This window comes from Stylophora pistillata, chromosome 1 (assembly GCF_964205215.1).
Source record: "Stylophora pistillata chromosome 1, jaStyPist1.2, whole genome shotgun sequence".
In the NCBI taxonomy this organism is placed as follows: Eukaryota; Metazoa; Cnidaria; class Anthozoa; order Scleractinia; family Pocilloporidae; genus Stylophora; species Stylophora pistillata.
The window spans coordinates 43,497,881-43,515,514 of NC_142519.1; the positions used below are offsets into that span (position 1 = coordinate 43,497,881).

The window sequence follows — 17,634 nt, forward strand, 5'->3', positions numbered from 1 at the left end:
TACCAATTGAGCTTGTTAGCTCAATTGGTAAAGCGCTGCACTAGTATCGCAGAAGTCAGTGGTTCGAATCCCGTACAGGCCTGAAATTTTTTTCAGGTCTGATTTTCACTATTGCTCAAATAGTGCTTTACTGCGAAGGATCGTGCACATATACGTTTCATAACCGCAGTTCATACATATGTTTCATATGTTTGTTGTTGTTTGATTTATCATCTACGGGTTTATGTCCAATTAATTTGATGGCCTGCTCCCAGTTGGCTTGTTAGCTCAATTGGTAGAGCGCTGCACTAGTATCGCAGAGGTCAGTGGTTCGAATCCCGTACAGGCCTGAGATTTTTTTCAGGTCTGATTTTCACTATTGCTCAAATAGTGCTTTACTGCGAAGGATCGTGCACATATACGTATCAGTCATTATTGATCATGATAAAAAGTTTCACTCATAAATAGTCACTGATGATAAACAACTCCATAATGGGAAGTAAGTCGTAATTGGCTATTCTAGTGCTATAAAAAGAGAAAAACCCAGCTCTCTGACATACATAATTAACTCTTGGTTAATACATTATGTTCTACGTCAATTGTATTTTTATGCTGATCTAAACTTTCTGCAAAGAACAAACTGCAAATTGATCATTCAAAGTTTGAAAAAGCTTTTGCTACTGAAGAAAGGCCGGCATTATAAAGCTTAAAGCACCTTAAGTTTTTGATAGAGGTTTTGCATGGCAGCCATGTTGCATGGCAGGAACAATGAAAATATTTTGTATAAGAAAGAACATTTTTTCCCATGGGAATAATAATCTATTGTTCCTGCCATGCAACATGGCTGCTGTGTAAAACCTCTTTTGGAGGGCAAACACAGTTCAAAAACAATTAGCGCCTTCAATTGATTTTGAAGGATTCCCCGAAAAGCAAACAAACAGGTTTTTACACGACTCACTGAGCCTGTGACGTCGCTCGTTTTGCATTCATCTTGTTTTCAGTCGTAAACCACAGCTTCAGGACTTTTTTTAAGTCAGTTTGATTATTCCATTTTAGGGCGAATTCATAAAGAACTTTAAAAAATACTAGAAAGATTTAGTCTTATTAGAAAAGTGAAAGCGAAAGAATAAACATTTCCAGAGGTTTTTCTGAGGATGTCTCTTTCTCTATTATTTTTGTTCTAAAAATGTAACTCAAAGTTTATAGTGCGTCTTACTGCTATTAAATCAACTTACGATATTAAGCTGGAAGTCCATAAGGCCTTCCTCAGCCGCATTTTGGTAAACCACGGTTTCCTCGCAATATTTATTGAGGATGTTCAGTTTATGGCAGAACAGGTGTTTTCACTTCCAGGAGATGTAGTGCATTCTGTTTCTCCCTCAAATACCAAAAACCCAAATCGGAACCATAAACTGAACAAGTCAGAGAAGATGAAAAAGAAAGTTGTCCGCGTAACAAAAAAAGTCTGTGAAGTCAGCTTTACCCTTTGTTTAGTGGCAATCAATCATTTTTCTTCTTGCTTCAAATCTCTTGGGCTACAGAAACTCCCAAGCGAGTTAACCATCCGGTGTGAACGTACCAGAGGATAACTAACAATGAGGCCATTGCACGAAAACGATTCATACCAAGACAATAGGCAGAAAAGTTTGATATGATAGAGTTGATCAACTTAATATGCTTAAAATTTTGTCATTTACAGCTAGACTAATCTGAAATTCACTTGAGAAATCATCAGTGAACACTGTAATGAGTTCGTCTCAATTGCATGTATGCACTGTTGAGAAATGTGCAGGCTTTTTTTCACACATTTTTATTCTTGTAACTTTCAATGTTAACTTTAATGCGCAACCACAACTTGTCTCTATTTTGTTTATTTTTGTGGACAAGACCAAAAGAGAATCGTACACTCCCAAATGAATAATCGAGGACCATCGAGAAAATAAATTTATCTTTTTATACAGAACTCTGGACTTTAACAAACTGGAGACCCTTCCAAGTGATCTGTTCAAGAGCTACAAGTTAATTGATCTGTAAGTTATTTGTAGTTGACTGCCGCTGACTTGATCGATTCTCCTTCCTATATGGTTGATCTATTTGTGACTGAATCTCACCCACTACCGAATCAATTCCTTTTTTTTTTTTGGAAAGTCGGAACGAATTGACTGCTAACGAATAACTGCATTTGACAAACATCAGGTACTTGCACAAATACCCTTGAGCAACATAGTTAACAGTTAGGGGGGAAAAGACACCCTTTCTTTTACTTTGGATGACATATCATTTAGACATATGATTATATCTTCAATAGTAATTCCATGTTCACCTCACGTTTAATCCGTCAATGTTCCTCTGTCCATTGAGAACAGCCATAAGCAAATATATGCGCATCTCAAAAGTTGTAATCAGTACAGGGAATGAAACTCTTTTCAATACATAGATATTATTGACCAGCCGAAGTTCCGTATTGGGAAAAACTGTGCCGGAGGTCTTGGATACCGCCCGAGGCCGTAGGCAGAGGGCGGTACTCAAGACAGAGCGCACAGTTCTCCCAGTAGGGACCGACCTATGCTGGTTAAGAATTTTTTATGTTTTTTTTTCTAACACGTAAAAAAATGATTGCCATTAGAATCCGAATGATTTAGGGCTTCAATTACAAGTTTAATTAGGGGAAAATCCTCTATAGACTTATCGATTTGTTAGCGAGTGGATGATAAAGAAAACAGACGTTATCCAAATTAAACAGTAAGCTTTCACTGAAACATTTTTATTTGTACAGGTAACTTAAAAGGCTTTCGAGCAAACGTTGAAACATTTTTTGATATGTAACTACCATGACGTGACAGCTGTCAATTGAAGAAGAAAAAGGCGTACGCGTTAAAATGAACAGCATCAGTACTGGTATGACAAACACACATGAGTTCAATGACTATGCGACGATCTTCTCGTAAAAAAAGAAAACTCGGAGAACTTACGAAAAGTATTCTTTATTTCCAACGACCATTAATCTTCCAAGATTTACCTCTGTTCCGTTTTAAAATGTCGCAGAAAGTCAAATTGTGAGTGAATGCAAATGTGACTGTGCTTTGGATTTGTCATGGTGCTTATTTGTTTTCTTTAATGATGTGTTTAAATCGGTTTTTCTTCAACCGAAAAGCTGAAGTCAGTGAGACTCTTTCCAACCCGACACAAAGGGATTTGAAGGGACTTGCAAAGAATAGGCGAAAGTGTATCTATAGAAGAACTCAAAACTTTGCTCAACGTTTTACAAACGAACAAATTGTGTTGAAGAATTCAGATACTAAGGATTGAGAGTCTCATTGATTAACGCAATCGTTAACTGCAACTACCTCTCGTTTTAACTTTCTGAGTTACTTTTTGTGAAGGATTATTAAACAACACATCGTTTTCAGGCCGCGTTTCAATCTTTTTGTGAACATTTTTAGTATCCCAAAATTTATTTCGAAATCAATTTTTGCCGAAAAACCAAAGTGATTTCAGTGAGAGCGAGAGAGAAGAAAGAATTAATACTATTAGTCGCCAAAAGGTCGTGACCGAAGACTTTGCTCAAAAACTCTGCCTAGGGGGCACAATGAGATATGCTTGCGAAAAATTGCAACGAAGCTTAAGAAGCTTTGAGATGTTCTGCAAAATGACACAAGCCGGAAGTGAACGGGCCGGAAGGGAAGAACACTGCCTTTTAACTGCCTTTTTTTCACTGCTTTTTACTGCCCGCTCTCGCAACCAATCAGATAGCAGGATTCGTAGAATACCGCCCGCTCGCGAACCGAAAAAAAGTAATGGATATTTAACAAAGTCCCTATGACGCTTGGTTTTTTTTGTTTTTTTAGTTTTTTTCCATTTTACATCAAAATGTAATGACTATAAAATATGTTTTCGTAAGATTTGCAGTATTTTAACCTTTTCTGAATTTTTCATCAAGCTCTATAATCCGCAGATAAAATGTCCGACTGAGCAAAGAGGGAACTTGGCGCCCCTCCGTCACGGCAGTAAGCATGCGTTTTTATCATGAAAACGAGTGCGCCTGATAATTAGTAATTTCCCTGGCTATTTCAGTAATATTTCCATGTAATTATGTCCGATATTTTGTGCTGTTCCGACGAGAGTTTCTCCTCCGGGACTCTGATTTTAGTTATTCCGGAATACGGAGCGATTGAAGCTGAAATTGCAACTCAAAGCGGGGAGATGGAGGACACGGAGGACAACATGGAAGGGCCATATTCAAACGAGCCACTAGCGGACAAAGAGTGGACAAGAGAGTATCGAAGACGTATGGGAGAAAAAAGAAAAGGAACAGAATGTTAACTAGTTATTTGAAAAGTCTCGAATCCACGGGAAAGTGTTACGTTATAAGAATTTTTGCCGACTTCAGTGACCGCAAGCTCAAGTTGGACGCCGTGGTCTTCTCGAGCCGAGTTCTTGAATCTTACATCAGTATCACCCTTATATCTCTTCTGTAAGACTTATAAAGGTTTGAAGCATATATCTAGCCATTTTTTGGTATGGTTTGATATAATCAAAAACATCAATTTTGTAATCAGCCCATCGTCTTAAATCTTTCGAGCGGGAATTTATATACTGTAATCAATCTTCTACTTCATGTTCCGAATGTTATTAAGTGTTCGTGTGACAATTGCTCCACCGAGTTCTCGTTAAATTTTAAAGAATGCGATTGTTGTCAAGAGAGCAAAGAATGCACGGATTCTTTCATATCGCCGGCTGTACTGGAAGACACGAGAGAGCCGATGGGTTGCATAATTCAACATCCAGGAATTGCCCCTGTATGTCTCGATAAATGGGTTCTGCGCTCGACGGACGGCCAGTGTCATCTACAATAAGCCGTGTCACAGAAGATAACTTGGCTTCCAGGAGCTGAGGGCATCACAGGGCATTCACAGGGCATCTCGTTGCGAAATCCCCTGGCTTGGAATGTACCGTATTTATTTGCCTATAAGCCGTGCGATTTTTGCACAAAAATAACCTGAAAACTAGTCAAACGTTAACAAGCTGGCGGGTTCGGATCATAGCCGAGTATTTCTTCTTAGAAAAGAAATTCTTACGAGAAAACACCGTAAATCGAATTTATATTCAGCTATTAGCCGGTCGATCATCAAGATATTGCACATATTCCACCTCTTTTCCCTTTTCTTAGCCTCCGGCCTGTTTTATCGCCCTCAAATAGAATCTTGTGGAGCGAAATGTTCTTCTACAAATCAGGGGTATTCGAGCAAACCCCAATCTATACATTAACGCGGCATTTGTTTTTTTTTTCTTTTTTTTTCTTAAAAAGTCATAAGCAATAGATTCCTCGCTCACTTTGCTTCTTTGATAAACTTGGACTTACTTTCGGGACGTCACGAATATTTAGGTACCAACTCTCTTCGCACTGCCAAAGAGATACCAGAAGCCCAAATTCGCCCCAATTTCGGACTTTTTTCTTCTTGTAAAATAACAAAGACGCATCAGAATCACCCACAAATCTTAACAGACACCTTCTCCATGATTCTAGTTTTATGATTTGATGCTAAAAATAGGCCTCATAGGAACTTTAAATGTGTTTTATAGGTGGCTGGGAAATAATAAGTTAAGAAACCTACCTGAAGCTCTCTTTACTGGGCAAGATCGGATAAAACATTTGTAAGTAGCAATTATTAGGCACCTTTTCAAACAAGCATTTGGGAAGTAATTTAGTTCGCTCTCATTTTTTTCTGACGGAAGAACATATGTCAGCAGCGTGAAAATGATTTCATTTCAAAACGCTTAGTTTTCTATCCAAAGTGTAATCATTCGAAAGCGTAACGTTTAGAGATGTAGCTAGGTCGTATGTGCGAGTGCTGATATGCCGGCATATCAGCACTCGCACATACTACCTAGCGGGTGCCAGCTTCGTGTTTCTGCCTACGCATTTCTGGGTGCTTGTGCAAAGGTGCTTATTACATTGGTTGTGCAACATATTTATAAATATCTAGGCATGACCAGTACTACAGAAATCAAAAACAGTTCAACATGGAAACCTCGAACAAGGTACATAGTTCGATCATTTGAAAGACAAAATACCACTGTATCTTGCGGGCTCAAGCACCAAGGGTTCTGATCAAGAGTCCGTCAAGACGACAAAAATTTAAATTATCAGTGAGAGTAGTGTCCTGTGGCACGTTACTTTCAGAGAATGCACAAGATTACCTCATATGGACCGAGAGGGTTTTGAAAACGCTGTTGTTTGACGAAAACAAGTTCAAGTATATTCGATGATTAGAGTTAAAAAGTAAGAAGAGTAACTTTTGAAAAACCTGGCGCGCTGTTGGAAAATAAACTGTAAACACCACAGCGAGGTTGACAGTGGCCCGCGGAACATAAACAAAGGGTTCAAGGCTCCTTTCGAGAGAATGTTTTGCACATTTATTCTTTAACACATAATAAACCATGATCGTATTCAAAGGCAAGAAAATTGCAACGATATCCCGCAATTAAAAGGGAATGATGCGATGAAAATGTTTCGCTCTAATACAGATTTAAACCAGAAAATCACGCCGAAAATGAGGATAGCGTTTGTGATGTGGAGATTCTAAGCACAATAAGATAATTAGAAACTTCTGCGTTACGTTTGAAGCGTCTTCCGTCCAATTAGGTTTTTTTTATCGTTTTCCTTATGTAGACGGTTGAGTGGTAATCGGCTGGAAAAGCTGCCGCGAAACATTCTTCAAGGAATGTCCGCCTTGGAAGAAGTGTAAGTATAAATTTTGTGATTTGTTTTAAAAAATTCTTTGTCAAAGTTAATATTCCTTTTCTTTGCATTGAAATTGTATGTAATTTATCGCTCTCAAGTCGTTCAAAATATGGTTTCAAAAACCTCTCGTTCTTGATTTATTGATCGGAGCTAGTAGTTAACCAGTCAGTCATGGAGTTTAATCAGTTGTATGAGAGTAGCTCTTGACCAGTACCTTCCAAAACTGTAGAATTGCACAATGAAGTTCTACTTTCGTTGCAGACAAAAAACATACCGCTCTCGAAAAAGAAAAGTTGCACTTTGTTTTCCCTGCACTAAATCAAAGGAAAATACATCTTTCTTGAAACTGAGATATGCGTTTGACGAATTCTACAAAAACCAAACAGAGAAATCACTCTAAAAAAAAACCTGTCTAGCGCAGAATGCTTGCTTGTAATCTTGCATGTTAAAAAGAGATATAAAATCGTATATTTTATGAGAAGAGCAGTTCTTTTTTGTTCTGGGTCACGTGAGATTGGGTATGTCCAGAAGACTTCACCAGCGGGCTTGTGCTCACTTTCTTGAACAATTGTTCAAAGCTAGTCCAATAACAAAAAATAACTTCGAGTTATAGCCAACTGAATTCACCTTCTCACCTATTCGACAAGCAAACATTTTACTAATGCTTGCATCTTTTCTTGCCAATACAGCACTCAGAGAAATACTATGCAACTCGCAAATCTTCCACCTGTCATATGATTTTGATAAACGTAACGAAAACCAAGAAAAATTCGACCGTTAAACTTACAGTTTTTTTCAGAGACGGATGCTTCAAGTTAAAAATACCGAGGCGGCAGAAAGATTTTGAAACTGATGTATAGACCTTTTTATAGTTTCAACCCAATATCTCCCAATGTGTTTCTTTCTATTGTATGAGCGTCATGTTTGTCATTTATACAACGATTACTGTAGCTGATTAATGAACTGTAGCTGCCTAAATTCCATTACATAAGAATTTAGGCGGAAAAACAGTCGTCCAAAATAGAAGTGCAAGACCTGACGTTCGCGCCAAGATAACTTTCCCGATGCCCTAAGTCTCTGCACGTAATGGGGAAATAGCTTGATGGCAACAATTGCAAATTAAACGTAGTTTGTTAACTTAATCTTCGTTTGTTAATTAATTTTTTTCCTAACTGGAATTCTCCAAACGCCTGTATTTTAGGGACTTGTCCTACAATCAGTTGCAGAGTTTGCCTCGAGGGATACTTAGCACTAGTACCAACCTGACTGTCCTGTAAGTAGGACTTTAGTTCGTACAAAAACAAAACAAAACAAAACCTTCACAGGTCAGATAATAACATTCATAAATAGTGGTCCAGATTAATTGAAAACATCGCTTATTTCTACCCTCCTCGAGTTTAGCTTCGTTTGGAATCTACTGAGTAGAGTGTCAGTTATATGAGAGATGTCAACATACATGAAAGGTCTTCAGCTTTAAGCATGGAGTAAATATGTCCGTTGCGTCCAGTTGCTGCCTTTTGGAGATTCTCGGTCATATTTGACATTTTCAGAGATCGACACACAAAAAGCTTTTCATTTCTTGATTTAGTTAAAAAATTACAAGTATATTGTATTATTAGCTAGCCGATTTGGCTCCTGTCCAGTACATAACGGAAACGTTATGTTGAATCAAAGTACAATCTATGTTCTTAAATGAGAGCTTTCTTTCTGTCTCAATAAATACTCTAAGGGATTTGTCAAACAACAGAATTCAGCATCTTCCCGAAGAAGTTTTTGGCAACCTTGTTCAGATGAAAAGGCTGTAAGTGGCGTTTTGTACACCTTTATAGCAAGTGAAAAGGTAAATTATTTTTGTAGAGGTTTCAGTAGAACCTTTGCATTGTGGCCATTCCAGATGGAATGCTCTGCACAATGAAATTTGATCGACTATTACAATAAACCTATCAACGTAAACTGGTCCATACGCTTCACTAGCTTCAGTTGATAACAGGGTGGAGAGAAGTTGGATCATCTCTCCACCCTAGTATATAATGTTACTTTAATGGATTTGGTCAACAACACCATTTAAAAGAAAATATAGATTAAAAGAGTAAAATTAACTGCCTCTCTCCGTGCTTTTCTCCACTTTACCTGGGACTTCATTATTTTCGCCAAGCGACCAGGGAAGTTTTAAAATATTACAGTTTAACTCCCACATCATTGATTTGCGATATGAGCAAATGAGAAGTGAATTCAGGTCATGATATGTAAACGACCATTTAAGCAGCCGAAGTACAAATGGCACCTTTTTTTTTACAAAAAAGGATTAGGTACTCAGCTGAGATGTTTTACCTTGCAAATAAATAGTTATTAAGTTTTATTGTCAATTCACGAAGTCCCTTCTATAAAAAAAAGAAAAAAACTCCCTGAGAGTCTCAAATACTAATGCAGTTGACTCATCTTTCAAATTTTTTTTCACTTGTTTTTTTTAAGCTTTCTCTCCAGTAACAAACTTCGCCGTTTACCAAGGTTAAAAAATCTCTCTGAGATAGAGACATTGTAAGTGATTCGTGTTTGTAACAGAGACTGGTTCAGCACGTATCTTGTTTAATGAGCATTAATTAAAAGGAGGCTTTAACCAGAAGCAAAGGATCAGTGTACCTACCGACTATTTCTCTGATGTTCTGATGACCTAATTAACGGCTTGTTTAAGGATTTTAATGGAAACAATATACAGTCACTTTTAAAATAGACGCAGGAAATAAGAATTATCAATGATCATATCTTAAAGGTAACGCAAATACGGAAGAAATAAGATGGCCACGCGAAGATATGAAATCTCTCTTCGAGTTTTGAAAAATGCTTTTTACACGAGAAGATAAATTTCGTATCTCCAAGCGACCATGTAATATTCTATTTATTATATGAATACCAATAGAAAAAAACCATTTCGCTTTCGATGCAGAAGATGCAATTTATTATAACCTTGGTAACGGCGATATCTTTACGTGTGAAGATAACATGTTATTTTTACTTTGCGCGAAAGCTCACCAGGTATTTCATTGGTGTTTATATACTAAAATATAATACCACACCCTCCTCATGGGGCTAAAAGCGATATACGACAATTGTGATAACGATGATGATGTTCAAAATCATAACAAAGAAAGAACAAGGCGTTTAATCAAGTGGGTTAGTTATTGTCTCAAAACATCTGAGTTGATGACTATTCAAAAATCACTCCAGTAAAACGTCTACTAGATTTTAGGGAATCTAAAATTAAGGTGAAATGCTAATCAGGACACACTGAGTCTACAACTCTCAGTTTTTTTCTCATGCAACAAGGGGTGTTCAAACGCTTCGACTTCCGTATTTCGATAAAAAAACTTAAATACAAGCTTTTGCTTGATCGCAAAAGTAACAAGGTACAAATTTGATCAGCTAGTTTATATCGCCTTAACGAGGATGTATACTCCGGGTATATATCTTCGTTAAGCCATTATTCACCAGCGATCTGCACAATCAGTGCAAGCGTGATATGATCAAAACTTCCTCATCCCTGTTAAAGAGTTTTAGCGATGCTTTTCAATGAAGTTTTGGACAACTTTGATGAGCAGTACAACAGTTTGCTAAGAAAGAAAGCACGAATTAATTAAAGAAGAGTGTTTGCATGAAGTGAATATTCGATATAAATGACCTTTGCCGGATCTCGTGAGAAACGTTTATAAGCCCAAGCAATCATTTAAAAATTAGTCTTTACTGTTAAACAGTGATACAGAGCGTCTCGTGCATTTAATTTATCGCATAGATACATGGAGAACAACAGCCTCGTAACCCTGTCACCGCATCAGTTCCAAGGCCTGTCCAAATTGAAAGACCTGTAAGTAAACCTTGTAATTTATCTGAACGAGGTGGCGGACGGAAATTATACCTAACCGCACTTGTAATAATTCGTGACCTTTCAGGAGACATCTGATCATCCGTAATCAATGTTCATTGGCGGCTGTCTCATTATTTGGTTCTTTTAAATTTTCTGTTGGGAGAATAAGTAACTCTCTAAATTATAATTTACACTGTATCTGTGGCGTGATGCAAAGGGTGAACATACTTATTCCCTCACCAGCTTTTGCTCGAGGTTTCATTGAATTATTCAAACTAGTGTGCTTTGACTGGATTAGATTCAGACACCTTGGAGGTTACCAGAGGCACATATGGTGTAGCTAGAGTTTGAAGTTGCTATATTATCCAGGATAGCAACTGCCAACTCGGATCTCACTGGCAAGATTTCACATGACAGAGAAAAAGAAGAAGAAATTACTAAAAGGATGTATCAATTCTTTACCGTACATAACTCAGCGCGTACTCATACCCGGATTAAGCAAAGCAACCGCTAATCACCTTCACCTAATTTTTAAAGTATTCCTTTGCCATGAAGCTTTTTTCTATTATTAATCTTCTTTTCAGTGTTACATAGTTCAAACAGATATCATTGTAATAGACACGAAAGAGTCGATAAGGCCATTGGAAGTTCTTTTTTTTTTTGCAATAGAAGTTTGCTTCTACAGTTTTCTGTACTTTCAGTGATATTGATCTGTCTTCTTTGTCGTTCAAGGGCTGTTTATGAAAACGATATTCAGTACCTACCGCGTGGAGTTTTTAAAGGCTTGACAAACATGCAGTCTATGTAAGTCTCTGATTTTTCATTTTCACGCTAGTGAAGCACTGAGGTCTTGTTAGAGCGCAGCCGTCGGCATGTTTTGTATATCCGTTACTTGAGTAGGTTGTGTCAAAAAGTACACACGAGTGACCACGATTGACAGCGAATGGCCACGAGTGACTACTAACAATTACGAGTGACTACGCGTGATCAAAGGGAAGAAGTCATAAATTTGGCTGACGTCATGACTTCATCCAAAAGCTTATGATTTCACCGTAGATAAACCATTTCCGGAGACTGACATATACAAAAAATGTATCACTTCCTTTATTTAGAGGGAAGGTCCCAGAGCCACTCCGCTTTCAAAAATGTTACGTAATGAGCTTGTTTTCGCCCAGAATCCTAAGACAGAAGGAAGGAAGTTAGGGAAATTAATGGAAAGAACGCGAACAGTAAATACCAAAAACGCGTTAAAATATAAAGCAAAAGATAAAAACAAAACAAAAAAAAAAAGGTAAAGACGAAAAGTTCACAGAGAAGGGTTACGAGGGATGGAAACCGGTTGAAAGGTTCGTGTGGCGGGAAGCAGGAAGATGACACCACCCCTCCCTTCCTCTAATTATTGCTTACTATCTAGTTGCTCTGAGCTGGATCACACGGGGTCACTCGTGGCAATTATTGGTCACTCGACCTTAGTCGCTCTTGGTCACTCGGGGTTACTCGTGCCCACTCTTAGCCACTTGGTTATTCGTGGTCAATCATGATCACTCGGGGTTACTAGTGGTCATTCGGGGTCACTCTTGGTCATTCGGAGTTACTCGTGCTCACTCGCAGTCACTCATTCTGTTCTATTTTTTTATCTAAATATATGTTTTCATGTTTGTCATTAACGAGTCACTCTTTCATTCTATCGTCATCTGCAGGAGCTTTTATTTCAACAAAATCCGCACAGTAAGCAACGAGCATTTCAAAGATATTGCGCCAAGTGTTCGATTCCTGTGAGTATGAACAAACTGTTACTATTCAAGGCGTACGTGTCATTGAAATTCACCGAGAGTTAATTCCAAATTCAACGGAGATTGTGCCTATAATCATGAATCCCGAATTAGCATCCCTCCCCACATCTTCACGGACAAGTAGTTTAATTAGTCGATTCATGCAATTTGACAGTTGCGTTATTCGAATTACACATAGATGCATCTACGAGTGTAAAACTTAGGATGGGCTTTGTATATTCACGCGCGAATTTTATACTCCTAAAAGCAATCAGATCTGGCCACCAAAGAACTTTTGGGAAAAATTAAATGAGGGCTTTTTCTCAATCAAACCTCTCCTCTCAAGTGGAGTACAATTGTAATACTGTGCATGTATGCACGATTCGATAAGTGTGACTATGTTGGAAAGGATGTTTTGGTTACTTGCTCCCTTGTCTTCTGAAATGCCCATTTTTCCCATTACGTAGGGTCCTAACTGTATAGGTATCAACGAAATTGAGAAAAATTTGTTCACAGATAATGATATATCTTTCCGTTTCTTCCTACCCCTCTGAATCCCAGGGAGTCTCATAAAGTGTTAAGAGTTGAATGTTTAGGGGGATATGTGAGAATTGGGTGGAGCAAAGGAAAGAGAGCTTAAAAGCTTGAAAATACTCAAGCTTAAGATAGCAGCATCCTTTTAAATTAGCGAGTGGTGTTAAATTGAATCGCTTTCCTTTGATTTGCAGTTACTTCCATTACAACGAAATGCGAGAACTACCTGCCGGTTTCTTCTCGAACATGAAAAATTTGATAACAGCGTAAGTCAATGAAACATTCTCAATGTCTGGAGATGTATAATTGACAAATTTTATTTATTTGAATGCAATAAGGCAGCATGTAGAGTATTACTATCACTCTTTCATTGCCTTAAATTCAGATACTGTAGCGAATCAAAGCTTTCCTTTTTTCCTCTTTCGTGATCCATTTCAACTCTTTTTTACTGTGAACCATAGGACTGTAGACACCAACCTGATGTGTTGCCATTTGACGAAGGAGGACGCGGATTGCGACTTTGTTTATTTCGACAGCTTCGCAAGCTGTGAAACTATGTTCAGAAATCGAGCACCTAGGATATGTCTCTGGGTGGTCGGAATTCTGTCGTTGGTCGGTGCTGTGTTTGTGATCGTGTGGCGGCTGGTATTTAAAGAGACGAAGGAGAAAAACAAGATACAGTCTATCATGTTGATACATTTGGCCGGGTCTGATGGACTGATGGGTGTCTACCTTATCATAATAGGTGTGATGGATGCCATTTGGGCAGGGCAGTATTTCTTGCATGACTATAACTGGCGTTCCAGTTTGTCATGTCAGATAACGGGTGCCATTGCTGTTTTGTCAAGTGAGGTGTCTGTGATGACTATTTGTTTGATCTCCGCTGACCGGGTTAAGAACATTCTGTTCCCCTATCGTGGAAAGTCCCTTACAATCAAGGCTACGCACCTTTTATGCCACCTTATCTGGATTGTCGGCGGGATAATTGCATTTATTCCCACGGTGGGCATCGACTACTTTGGTAGTCGCCAAAAAGGTCACCACTTTTATGGCAGATCAGTCGTATGTCTGCCATTGCAGCTTTCCGCTGATAAGCCTTCAGGCTGGGAATACTCTGTCGCCATGTTTGTTGGTCTAAACTTTGCCCTTGTGTTCTCTGTCATGGTGGCCTATTCGATGATTATCTATACGTCCTGCACATCAAACAGGCGCATGGCTAAGCAAGGGACTGAAAGAGAGAGGAGATTGAAAGCCAAGAAAAGGGCAGCCGACCTGAAGAGGGAGGCCTCACTCGCCAAAAGAGTGTTCTTCATCGTTCTCACCGACTGTGTCTGCTGGCTGCCTATCGTGGTGATTGGAATGAGGTCTCTCTTAGAAAAATCCTTCCGTACACCTGGTGACCTGGCAGTTTGGATCGCAGTCTTTATTCTGCCGGTTAACTCTGCCATCAATCCCATTCTCTACACTTTATCGACAAAACAGGTAATAACTCGCAGCCTTCATATCTTTGCTTCAACTTCTTTCTGCTGATAGATAAGCTGACATTAAAATGATACTTTCATAAATATTTATTCCATGCCGTGAAGAATGTAAAGTGAACCAGTTCAACCGCGAAGAAAATTTAGCGGTACTCGATATTTGAATATTTTCGGATTGTCTTTGATCTTCCGGAAGAAAAAGCTTTCCGTACGAAAAAAACCCTCGCAAAAAAAGAACGCCGCATAAACGTATTAACTTTAAACGATTAACAACCCAAAATAATGACGCAATAATCCACCCACGCGTAATTTAAATCAAAACCTTTCCTACTGGAATATCTTAATAGATATGATCTGTAAATAATGGAAGCTATGAGGAATTTTTTCCTTTGAAAAGGAAGCCGATTTTAATGTCCGAATCAGCGACTTAGGCCGAAAGGTGCTGCTAAATTTGTGAAGCGACCAAGCAGCGAAATACGATACCTTGAGTTATTCAAAAGAATGATGGAACGGAGAAACTGAGAAAGGGTGGGAGGGTGGATCGAGGAATCGGCGGAGTTGCAGAATATGTTTGGACGCGCAATGACCGAATACTTCTTTGCATGATAAAAGAAAACCTCAAAAAATGGAATTGCAATAAAATAGGAAAGTTTTTTATAATCCACCGGCGAATTAAAAGAACCACAGGCATTAAATGTTGGAGACCAGAGGATTGGAAACCATGAGTCTTTCGAGCCATGAAAATTGTGCTTCACTAATGGCCACATACAATCTTTGGCTGTCTATCTTTTGTTCTTGTTGGCTTACTTCTAGGTACGACGTGTTCTGAGTCCTAAACTCCAACAATTCTTGGGCTATTTGATAGAAAAGTTTGGACGAAATCAAAACAACGAAGGTAAGTTTATCGGAAACCATCTTTAGGAAATAAGGACTATCATTCTATTGTGCATTAAAAACGCGGTTTCTCCAAACAAACCTGTTCTACTGGAGTCTACGTCAAAATATGCTTAACGTTGACCTTAGGTCAAGGAATTTTTTCTACAGCCTCTGTCCTCTGAACAACCATAGTGAGAGAAACTCATTTCTCACTTTATGTAATGCCCAGAGACGACATTTACAAGTTAATTTTAATTAAAGGCTGAAATTTTCTAAAGAAACTGTGGTGCTGCGTCGGTGAGGGTAACAAGGTAGTTGGTTATATCAACTAAGTTAAAATAGTGAATGGGCCACCGTAACGAATAAAAAAGCTGACGTTTAGAGCGTTAGCTCTTCCTCGATGCGAATAGAGGAATTGTGGGTGGTAGGTGGTTTTATATGCAGAAAACGGAGCTACGCCATTGGTGGGAACATGGCAACGAGAAAAACACGAATAATTTAAAGGAATAAAAGGCGTTCGTTGATACCTGTGAGATTAAGAGTGCCAATTTGAAAGATTAATTTCTGTTCAAGAGTTTTGCGGCGTTCCCTGTTGCCTGAATGTAAACAAAGACCGCAGATAGCCATACGTTGTTTAGAATGATTAGGTAAATTGAAGTGTCTAGCGACTGGTTTAGATGCTTCCTTGTCATTCCTTTCCACATCGCGAAAGTGTTCTCGGAATCGGTCACCTAGTCGTCCTCCTGTTTCGCCGATGTATAACTTTTTGTAATAAGTGCAAGTTAATAGATAACGTTGGCGGAGGTGCACTTGAAGTGATCGGTGATCTTAATGGATCGCTTGGGTCGAGATATTTTCTAAGCGATGTGAATGAAGTAACAAGCTTTGCATCGTGCGCGACCACATTTAAAAGTGCCGGGTTGGTCATTAGTTTGGAATGAACTTCTGACCAAAATATTGCCTATGTTTTTGTCGCGTTTGAATGAAATAAGTGGAGGTTGCGAAAAGATAGTGCCAGTCTCTGGGTCGTTCTGAAGTAATTTAAAGTTTTTAAGAATAGTCAATTTAACTGAGTGCTTGTGAGGGTGAAACGTGAGAGTCAATGGAATGCGGTCGGAATTTTCCTTCTGTGACGTTTGTAGTGCTGACTGTCGATCAATAAGTTGGGTGTGGTGGTGACCTGCTTCAACGACAGAAACAGGGTAGCCACGTTTTTCGAAAAACTGGCACATTGACTCTGATTCGAGGGAAAAATCAGAGTCATCACTACCTAAACGACAAAGTCTTAGAAACTGAGAAAAGGGAATGGAATTCTAAACATGAGATGGATGCGAAGATGAATACAACAAGTAGCTATGTGAGTCTGTAGGTTTGTATTACACACTAGTGGATAAACCGTTGCGTTCAAGTGAAACTTTTATATCTAAAAAGGATATAGCCATCTACAGAAATCGCGGACAACTGGAGCCCGCAGAATACCAGCAGTAATACGGAAAACAAAGATGGCAAGTAAACGCTATTGAGGTTTTTCCTTTTCAATATGATGATGAGTAATACTTTCTTAGCCTCGGCAATCAGAATTTCGCAAAGGAATAATATTCTTCCGGGAAAATTAAATATACCGCAAAAATGGTAGTGTCCATTGGCCGCAAGGCTAGGGTTTAGGCTCATTTTTTTTAGGCGACTGTGATGCCCAAAGCAGCGGAGAAAAACAGAAAGCAGGCTCCTTTGAAATGTGCTGACCGAAATAATCGTCAGATCTTTTAAAATTGGAAGAAACGAGCTTTCGAATGATGCATTTTGAGCGAAATCTGAGGCACACTTGGCCAAGATATCGCTTCTTGAACTCGGTGTATTTTGCCGATTTTAGCGCAAGATTCCAATGGATTGTGCTGGATTGCGTTTGTGCGGAGTTTTCAACCAGACCAAATATACATGAATGGTACGCTACACAGCCTACAAATGTCTAAGTCAGTTAGTTTAAAGCATGTTTTCATTATGTCTGTTTGCACATTTCTCTCTTCACGCTTACTTTGTCGGTATTCTTATTTCAAAACTTTGACCCTTCCCGATTTCGATCATATGTCACACAAGTCTTTTAAGAATTTAATAGAGCTCCAGGTCGAAAAAACCTTTCGCAAATATACATGAAACTCGGTTACTTTGCAATGATTTTTTTATAATATACCTCATTATATATCAGCCTATCAGCCCCGACTTGCACATTTTTGCTTTCTTTAATTTTCTGAGAGACATTCACCGTTTATTTTTGATCTCCATACAAATCCTTTACATTTTTTACGAACCCGATTCCGTGGCCGACAAGATGAAATTTGCAACGGTTCATCCACTAGTGTGTATTACAAACCTACAGACTCACATAATTACTTG

General features: G+C 38.6%; 1 protein-coding gene across 1 annotated transcript in view; it reads left to right on the top strand.

The window, feature by feature from the left end:
* Positions 1-17,634, top strand: part of LOC111336464 (uncharacterized) — a 42,117-nt gene that overhangs the window by 15,159 nt on the left and 9,324 nt on the right. The window contains exons 4-15 of the mRNA XM_088758219.1: positions 1,941-2,009; positions 5,563-5,634; positions 6,653-6,724; positions 7,926-7,997; positions 8,454-8,525; positions 9,197-9,262; positions 10,512-10,583; positions 11,316-11,387; positions 12,284-12,358; positions 13,084-13,155; positions 13,351-14,371; positions 15,181-15,262. Coding sequence (XP_088614345.1) covers positions 1,941-2,009; positions 5,563-5,634; positions 6,653-6,724; positions 7,926-7,997; positions 8,454-8,525; positions 9,197-9,262; positions 10,512-10,583; positions 11,316-11,387; positions 12,284-12,358; positions 13,084-13,155; positions 13,351-14,371; positions 15,181-15,262 — 1,817 coding nt within the window. The remainder of the gene's footprint in view (positions 1-1,940; positions 2,010-5,562; positions 5,635-6,652; positions 6,725-7,925; positions 7,998-8,453; positions 8,526-9,196; positions 9,263-10,511; positions 10,584-11,315; positions 11,388-12,283; positions 12,359-13,083; positions 13,156-13,350; positions 14,372-15,180; positions 15,263-17,634) is intronic.